General features: G+C 32.8%; 1 protein-coding gene across 1 annotated transcript; it reads right to left on the bottom strand.

Annotated features, from left to right (window-relative positions):
- LOC107637304 (AAA-ATPase At5g17760-like) lies at positions 4,639 to 8,469 on the bottom strand. The gene is given in 4 exon segments (XM_021122638.1): positions 4,639 to 4,861; positions 4,863 to 5,002; positions 7,704 to 8,017; positions 8,244 to 8,469. Coding segments are annotated over 4 exon segments (852 nt in total). The 5' UTR covers positions 8,419 to 8,469.

The raw sequence follows: 10,242 nt of genomic DNA, 5'->3' as shown, positions 1-10,242 counted from the left end.
AATTATATCTAAGATCTTGGTGCATATGTTGCAATTTGTTATGAATAGATTGATTAGTGATACACAAAGTACTTTTGTTAAAGGAAGACTGACTAGTGACAACGTATTAATTGCACATGAAATTATGCATTTTCTAAAGAACAAGAAATATGGGAGTCATGATTTCGCTTTGAAGATTGATATGAGTAAAACATATGATAGGGTGAAAAGATCTTTCATATGGTCTATGATGAGAAAGCTAGGCTTTTGTAATAAATAGGTGGATTGGATTAAGGAGTGTGTGACGACAGTTTCTTATTCTGTTACTGTGGATGGTCAACCTCATGATTTCTTTAAACCATGTAGAGGGGTGCGACAAGGCGACCCCTTCTCCCCTTACCTTTTTCTATTTTGTGCATATGAACTTTCCCATCTACTCCACATAGGAGAACAGAGACAAGAATTTTTTGAATTGAGACTTAATCACCGATGCCCCAAAATCAATCACTTATTTTGCATATGACTCAATACTGTTTAGTAAGACTGCTGAAGAAGATTGTCGGGGACTAATTCAGATTTTACAGAGTTATGAGGAGATTAGTGGTTAGAAAGTCAACTTGGATAAATCATCAGTGTTCTTTAATTAGTAGAAACACACCAGTGCATGTGCGAGATTCCCTAGCTAACATACTCCAAGTTTCTCATATTGGCAATCAAGATAAATATTTAGGATTTTCGTCAGTCATCTAAAGGTCTAAAAGGGCTACATTTAATTACATAAAGGATAAGGTTATACAAAAGCTTCAACACTGGAAAAGGACTTTACTTTCATCAAGTGGCAGGGAGGTGTTAATCAAAGTCGTTACAACTGTTGTACCACTTTACACCTTAAACTGCTTCAAACTTCCGGAAATGCTACTCGAAAAAATTCAGAGGGTAATTCAAGAATTTTGGTGGGGACAAAAGGAAAGAGAAAGGAGGATGCAGTAGATAATTTGAAGAATTACTTTTAGGCCGAAAGAATAAGGGGATTGAACTTCAAGAATCTAAAAGCCTTCAATCTTGCTATGTTAGCTAAGCAAGGGTGGAGACTACTGACTAGACCTAATTTCCTGATTTCTAAGATTTATAAAAGTAAATACTACAGATTTTCTAATTTTCTACGGACTGAGACAGGAACCAATGGGTTGCAAAACTAATGCAAATGTAGAATACACTCTACAATAGGTTGCAAAACTAATGTTACCAAACAGACAATAGAATCAAACAAAAAATAAAAGAACATTTCAGTCAAGAAACAGCAGAGGTAATTGTTAACACAAAAATTATAGAAGGAGAAAACTACATTACCTGACTGAAGGAGAAGAAACGAAGTTATTTAGTCTCATCTGGTTATAAACTTGCATTTCAGATTTATCATCCTCTAGTAGAATTTCTCCCTGTTCAGTGCCAAAAAAAATCTATATGGCCAAAAATATGGAATCTCAAAAGCCAACCCAATGTAAAGAATTTTGTATGGAAGCTAATGCATAATGGATTACCAGTCAAATTAAAGCTCCACACTCGAATTTCCCAAATTAACCTTATCTGCCCACAGTGTAACTCAGCAGAATAATTGAACTCATATTGTTTGTTGGTCTCTCCAGATTCAGTAGAAGTTTGGAGGCTATTGGGTATTCATCTCCCATCAGTTACCAATGAGCCTTGTAGTGATGGAAAGAATTACAAAATCAGAACAAAGGAAGAAGACAATTGAAGGAGAAAAAGGAACTTGTAGTTAACTAAGCATGGCAGATTTGTAAATCCATAAATGAGCAAGTTTTCGAAAGTAAGAGGAAGTTACTTGTGGAAGTTGTTAACGATGCTAGAAAGTTCATGGAAGAGTGCACTGCTCTTTGCCTTTCCATTTCCTTTTCTTAAAGATGACTTTACCAATTTCTTTTATTACTTCAATTGATAGTTATTTTAATTGATTGGTGAAACTTTTTCATGTTTGGCATTATTATGTGTGATGTCCGTTTTTGGACCAATTTTTATTCAATGAATAAAAGTAACTATCTTGAATAAAAAAAACCTAAAACAGATAAATTTTATATTTATTACTTGTAGTTTCATTGATATAAGATCGAGTGAGCATAGTCCGAGTTTGAATTTGAATCTTCTAGATTTTGAATTTTTAAGGGGATAAAATGTGATTTTTTACTCTTAATCTGAATCTTCTAAATTTTGAATTTTTATTTAATGGGATAAAATGTGATTTTTTACTCTTAAGTTTTTTTCTTGGTCTCACTTATAAAATAAAGAGTGAACTATCAACTCAATCCCTATCCGTTTCTCAGAATGACAACGCAATCCTTTAAGATAAAAACGATCCACTTCGGTCCCTATCCTCTATTTTCGTGACACAATGCGGTCCTTGTGGGTGTTTCTCCGTCAACTCTGAACAGAAAATGCCGACGTGTCAGGTGTAAGGCTGAGTTGTCACGTCATGCTTGCTGAGGTGGTCCTTATGTGGACAATCAGAAATAGACAAGGGCCTAATTGTCTCTAAATTCAAATTTGTTAGGAGTTTATTTGTCTTTATTCTTGAAACAATATCTTTTTTAAATTATTTTTTTATTCATTATATTAATATTCTTTTATAATAAATTGATTTAAATTATCAAGTAAAAAAAATAAAGAATAATTCAAAAAAACAAAAATAGCAAGATTAATAGTAATTATATAAATCAAAATTCATAGGAGAAAAATAAACTATTATATGATAGAATTAACATGAGTATAGTTTATCATTAAATAAACAAAGTTAACACAAAACAAAATTACACGTAAAGAGAAAAAAATAAAAAAAAAATAAACAATAGCAAAAGTAAAAAAAAAAAGATTATTTTTACAATTTTGTTCTATCATGTTTATACTTTACCTATACTTTATATATAGAAGTAGGGTTGGCAATACATACCTTACTCACGGATATCCAACCCGTCCCAATTCGTTCAGGTAAAGTAGGCTATACCCGACCTGCTGCTGATAGAATAAAGAGCGGTCCGAATTTGCTTGCGGGTAGGATAGGGTACTTTACGGGTTTAGGGTGTATCCTATTCTATCCTACCCACACTCCTAATATATAATACTTATATTTTGAAAATTATACATATAGTAAAGGAGGTGGATAGGATTGAAAAATTTTCAACATGTGAATAGAATAAGGCAGAATATTAATAAAAAAATCAACCCTATTCTACCCATTGTCAATCCTATATAGAAATCTTTGTGTTTGTCCAGGCATGGTTGGCAAGAATAGCCATGCTAGTATTTTATCTAGTATGCTCCAATGGTTGACAAGACCGTTAGTTGATGTTGCATGGAAGGAGAAGCAGGCCAAAACTCAAAATACATTTGGCTCGACAGGTTAGAATACTTGATGCTATCTTCCTTTTAGTTATTGATTTTTGGCATGCCATGATTATCAACGTATCTTCGTTTTATTGAAGCATGATAGGCAGAAGCTAAACACATTTTTCATTCTCTCCCTGTCCCTTGCATAAGGGTGTGAGGAATGCAAAATGACCAAATTATGTGATTCTACATGATCAAATATGAAAGGGAATTATAGAGTGTTTTACACACTAGACTTAGACCTATGCAAGATGGATTCATTTTTTTTAAAAGAAAAAATTATTAGCATATGATAGTTTTTTCTTCTTAAAGATAGAAATTATGTGCTAGTTTATTGATTCTCAATAGCATGTCATGTTAAGGTAATAAAGGATTCTAATCAGCATAAAATTTCATTATGCTAAAATTTTATATGAATGGCTACTTATCTCTCTTTCTCCTTTCCTCCCTTTTATAACGCTTCACGATGATGAATTTGAGTATTGATTAATAAGTTAATCCGTGATATTTTAAATTTGTTAATATTATATTACAGTTTTCGCCGTATAGATATATCTTAAAATATTTTTTGCATACAGATTTTGTCAATCAAATTATATTAAATATATTAAAAATTTAAACATAATAGTAAAGGATTGTAAAAAATTACCTGTCCATTAAAAATAAGTTATTATATAGTTATTATATATGTGCATAAATAAATGTATTGTTTTATCTCTTAAAAATCAGTTATTATATATGTGCATAAATAAATGTATTATTTTATCTATTTTTAATATGTATATTTTATATCAATATATATATACTATACAAGTGACAAATTTTTTTAATGTGCAGCATAGTTAAATACAAAGTGTTTTTTTGATACACAAATTTTCAATATTTAATGATTAAGTAAGATGTGTTTATGACTTTAAATTCCAATAAATTTTTATATTTTCGTAAGTAAAATTGGGTTTATCTTTTCTAAAATAAATAGATTTATAGAGAAAAATAAATACTTTTGAATTATAAACTTTTATTTGAGTGTTTTAAAAATAATTTAAAGATAATAAATCACATTTTTACTTTGCAAATCTTATTTCAGAGAAGTCAAATTAAGGAAACTTAATCTTGTGTCTAATAAGGAAATTATATATAGAAAAAAAAAAGAGGAAATTCATGCTAAAGAGGTCATGCTATGGCCATTGTTTTGCTTTATCAATAACATATTAACTTTCCTGAGGTAATTAATCACTGGTTTGAGTTTAATAACTATAATTACTTGGAAGTATAGTGCTTGCTTTGGAGGAAGTTGATGAGGCCTTTGAGTGCAATGTCTACATTTTCACTCTTCATCAACTCTCCTGCAATCTCAGCAGGTGTTGCATTAACCTTGTCCAACAAACCTTGTATGTCATCAAACATAGGATGATGATGGTTCTGAATTCTTAGGTAGTTAGAAGCCAGTGTCTTGAAAGCAGTGAAAGAGCAATATGACGTGTATGTGCAAGTCCATTCTACCAGGTCTCAACAATGCAGGGTCAAGACGTTCTTTGTGATTTGTTGTGCATATCACTATTCTTTCTTCTCCACAACTTGACCACAATCCATCAATGAAATTTAGTAGCCCCGACAGAGTAACCTTAATTAGAACAAACATATATACATAATTAAAATCACAAAATTTCATCACATGATGCTTATGTTTTGCATGCTTAGGTAGAATGTGGCTAATAGGAAACATAGAAAAACTAGAAAGATAAAAATCGATTTCTTAGAGATGCATTTTGTAGTTTCATGATTCACACGTAATGGTGCAGTGAGCGTGGAAGATCGAGATTGAAGAAAGGGTGTCGTTGATGCAAATTGGAGTTGTGATTTAATCGCAATGGCAAACACCCTCAATTCAGATCCAAATTCAGAGTTTTCTCCAGCAGAGCTTTAAAGCTTAGCACGGATTTTGAGCAAACTCTCAAATATGCAATTATCAAGTGCAAAATCAAGTGCTAATTTCTTATCAAATCCGTTAAGTGTTTATTACTTGCATCCAGGTGAGATTCCGGGAATCTCTATTGTTACTGTTATCTTGAACACTCAGAACTATAATTCCTGGTCTAGAGCTATGAGTTAGCTTTGAAATCAAAGAACAAACTAAGATTCATTGATGGAACTATACAAAAACCGAATAAGGATGATCTAACTTTTATAGCTTGGGATAAATACAACACATATGTTGTAGCCTAGATTAATTTGTCATTGAGTACTAAAATTGCACAGAGTGTAGTTTGGAATGAGATTGCTATAGATCAGTGGGTTGATTTAAAGCATAGGTATTATCATGGAGATTTGTTTAAGATTGCTAAGCTAGAAGAAGAATTACACACAATGAAACAGAGAGATTTAACCATTACAGGATACTACACAAAGATGAAGGCAGTTTGGGAAGAAATTGAAGGCTTCCAGCCAGTTCTTAAATGCAAGGATTGCAATGAAGAGTGTGATTGTGGTCTTCACACAATGAGAAATTACAGAAGAGAGAATTATGCGGTAAGGTTCTTGAGAGGCTTGAATGAGCAATATGGGACTGTGAGATCCCAGATAATGCTTATGAGACCTATTCCTACTATCAATGAAGTATTCTCTTTACTTACTCAACAAGAGAGGCAGCTTCATGGTCTAGATCAAGAGGTTAGAAGTTTTGCTGCAGTGGCAATTCAGTGCACAATTTTAACAACTATGTCCTTAGAGGAAGAGGACGAGGGGGACGAGCAAGGAGAACTGGAAGAGGTGGTGGAAGGGGCTCATCTAAGACGTTCATATTGTCACAAGGTAGGGCACCTTGTGGATACTTATTACCACAAACATGGATTCCTACCCCACCTCTAAAGGCAAAAATTATCACGGGAAGTGAACAATGCAGCTGTGACAAATCACATAGCCACCAAGATTGAAGGAAATAATGGTTATACATAGAAACAAGAGAAGAAGAGTGATGTTCAATCTTTGTCTAATCAGAATTTGAGAAACGCACTGCTTACCTTTCTTCAACAGGAGTGTACACAGCCTTTTCAAGGAGTAAATATGAGAGAAATCTGCCACACAATGCAGAAAAGAGAAGTATAATCTTAGAGACTTATACACTTTGCATGAGCTCCCATATTGCACATTTATTGTCAGTAAAAATTTTTTTTATCAAACTCTTGGGTGCTAAACACAGGTGCCACTGATCATATGTCACACTCAATGCATTTTTTTTACAACTTTTAGACATATTAGGCCAATTCTGGTCAAGTTACCAAATGGGACACAAACAATAGCACGAATAAGTGGAACTGTGGTATTTTCAAACACATTTTATCTCAATGATGTGCTGTATATACCAAGTTTTAACTTTAATTTAATTTTCATATCCAAATTTATAAAAAGCTTGCATTGTCAATATATTTTTACTGACCAATACTGTGAGATACAGAGCCAGAATTTCTTGAAGATGATTAGCACAGCTAGAGCAAAAAGAGGATTGTACATGATGCATTCACCATCTCAATTAGGCATTTCAACATTAGAGACAGCAGATATGAAGCATTTAAAATATCCATTGCATACAGCAAATTCAGGAAATTGCAGCAAAAGTATAACACTTAGTTTGAATACTAGGATTACAGATACAATTACACAAAATCAATATTTTTCAAATTTTTTAAATAATGATTTGTGGCATTATAGGCTAGGCCATGTACCACAAAGAAAATTAGAAATAATAGAACAAATTTATTCTTCTATACAGTGCAATAAAATTGCATATGATACACCTTGTGACTATTGTCATTTTGCAAAGCAAAAGCGTTTGCCATTTTCTCTTAGTGAATCAAGAAGCCAGAATAGTTTTGATCTTTTGCATATGGATATTTGGAGTCTTATAGCATCAGTTTCTTTACAAGGTTTTAAATATTTTTTAACAATTGTGGATGATAAAACAAGATTTGTTTGGGTTTATTTCATGAAGTTAAAGTCAGAAGCAAGCACTTTGATACAAAATTTTATAACATATGTTAAAACTCAATTTTTCTTTCTAAATCAATATACAGAAACTATTCTCTCTCTCTCTTCTTCCCCAATCATCTGAAGTTGATAGTCGAAAACTAATTAGATGCATGATTTGACAGATTTGATTAAATTGTTATCTAAAAATTTTCGACTATCAACTTCATATGAAAACAACAGCACGCCAATTTTCACCTAATGAGTGACATTTTAATAATACATAAGGTGCCAAAAGTGAGGTATTTTAAACAAAGTGGGATTCAAATTAAATGTTATATTTGAATAAAAAAAAAGTTTACCTTATCATCATCATCGGTTCCATCAGCATCTTTCCTATTGTGCAATTGAACAGAGCAATCAATGTCTTCAATGGCCAAAATTGACTTGCTTCCTGTTCCAATCAACAACCTCCTAAGATCTGAATTGAATTGCACTTCTTTCAAATCCAAGTCATATATATCAAACCTTAGATAGTTAGCCGTGGCAGCTATCAAGCTTGATTTCCCGGTACCTGGTGGTCCGTACAAAAAGTACCCTCTTTTCCAAGCCTTCCCAACTCTCTTATAATATTCTTTCCTCCTCAAAAACAAGTTCAAATCTTCCAACAACATTCTTAATAATACAACACAAACTCATTACTACATCGTATCTCGAATTAGATTAGTCATATTTTTATAACAATATTTAAAGTAACATTTTATTTTGTTAAACAAATCAGTCTCATTCTTGAGATAAAAATTTATGGACTAATTTGGTAACTAAAATTTGTTAGATATTAAAATGTAGGACAAAAAAATTTGAGAGACTAATTTAAGGTATTAAAGAGAGTTGTATCATACCTTTTATCTCTGGCTCCATTGCTATAGAATCAAAAGTTGAAGGGTGATTAAGAACAATAGAGTTCCAATAATCTGTTCCATTATAATCAATGGTGTGAAGCTTCACCGTCTTCTTCTCTTCTTCAATGTCCTTAGCCTTTTGAAGAATGTAAGGAAAGTAAGAACCCAAAACCATGTCCAAATGTTTCTTGTGAAATCTTACTTCAAAGTAACGAACTTCATAGGAAACACTATGATACTTTGATTACATGTGTCACAAATGTAGTTGTATTATTTGAAGAAATAGTGATAAGAGACTTATATAAGTAGGTCAAATAGTATGAAATTTGAATATTTGTAACGTAAAATTTATTATGATTAATAATATTATTATGACATTTGTAATATAGATGTTTATTATATTTAATGAGTTATTTATAGAAATTAATTATTGGGAATTATAAACTTATTGTATAGTTTATTACATTTAATGAGTTTTTTTTGTATAGTTTTTTTTTTACTGATTTGGAAATAATAGGTGATTTGGCAAAAATTGAGTGGTTGATTCTAAAATTTTGCCAAGTAAGCGACGTTGCTGACATGCCATTAGTAGGAAGAGAAACATGTCTTAAAAATAATATGGGTAAACTTATGTATCTACTTTTATATATTAAGTTAATAGTTAAAAATTATTAGATAATAATTTAATCAAATATATTAAGTTATTTAACGATTCTCAATTACTAACTTCATCACATGATATGTAAATTTTCACTTTATAATAATCACCTAACAACAATGTACATAACAACTAATAACAAAGAAAGTTCTTCTGGAGTAAGGATGATGGTAGTAATGGAATGGCATTAGTAAGATGGGAAGTGGTGCAGGTCCCTAAAAAACTAGGCGGGTTGGGAGTTAGGGATGCTATGGTTCGTAACACAGCAATATTGTTTAAGTGGTGGTGGCGGTTTGCTAAGGAGGATTGCCCGTTGTGGAAGAAGGTGGTTTGTTCCTGCTATAATCTGAATCCTAATGAGCTGCTGTCAACTCAAGTGCTACCTACTAGAGGAGGACCGTGGAAAGATATTTGCCAGCTACAAATAACAAATGACCATATAAGGGATAAGATGATTACAGGCTTGTCTATGGAGACTGGTGATAGGCGGCATACGCGTTTTTGGGAGGATAGATGGTTGCTTTGTGGGCCTTTAAAAGAGCAGTTTTCCAAACTTTTCTCTATTTCAAACCAATGTGGATCTGTTATAGGAGATTGTGGATTTTGGGATGGGTTAGACTGGATTTGGAACTTCCAATGGAGGAGAGAACTCTTTCAATGGAAGTTGGAACTACTGGGACAATTACATGAGGCTTTGAGACATGTGAAACTAGTAATTAACAGAGAAGATATGGTAGTATGGAAATATGATAGGCAAGGAGTTTATTCAACTAACTCATGTGTTCAGGTTTTGCAGGAGGCGTTGCTCCCGGAGGAGATGACAAGCTACAGCTTTACAAAGACCATATAGAAAGGATTAGTTCCACTTAGAGTAGAGTTATTTGCTTGGTTTGTCCTGATAGGTAGGGTGAATACAAAAGAACGGTTAAGCCGGTTCGGGATCATTAACCAGAAAGATAACGTGTGTGTTCTATGTAATAAATATGAGGAACATGTGCACCGCTTGTTTCTATGTTGTGAATTTGCTTGACAGGTGTGGAGCGCTTGGTTATCGATTATTTGCCAACAGTGGTCTATTTCAGGTTCAATGAGAGAACATTTTCTGTGTTGGACAGAGAGGCCGAGGAGGAGGGAGGATAGAGAGCAACGTTTGAGGTGCTTCTGTGCGATCATTTGGAACATCTGACTGGAAAGGAATAAAAGGATATTTCAGAATAAAAGCAAAGGTGTTGAAAAAATCACTCACATGACTGTGTTGAGTCACAATGAGTGGAGAGGTGTGGACCCCTTTAGTTATTGATGGCTATGCCGAAGATGATAGAGGATTTTTCTTTATGTGGT

This window comes from Arachis ipaensis, chromosome B04 (genome assembly GCF_000816755.2).
Source record: "Arachis ipaensis cultivar K30076 chromosome B04, Araip1.1, whole genome shotgun sequence".
Classification (NCBI taxonomy): Eukaryota; Viridiplantae; Streptophyta; class Magnoliopsida; order Fabales; family Fabaceae; genus Arachis; species Arachis ipaensis.
Note: the sequence above shows the minus strand (reverse complement) of the source record. Positions and strands in the feature narration are given on the sequence as shown.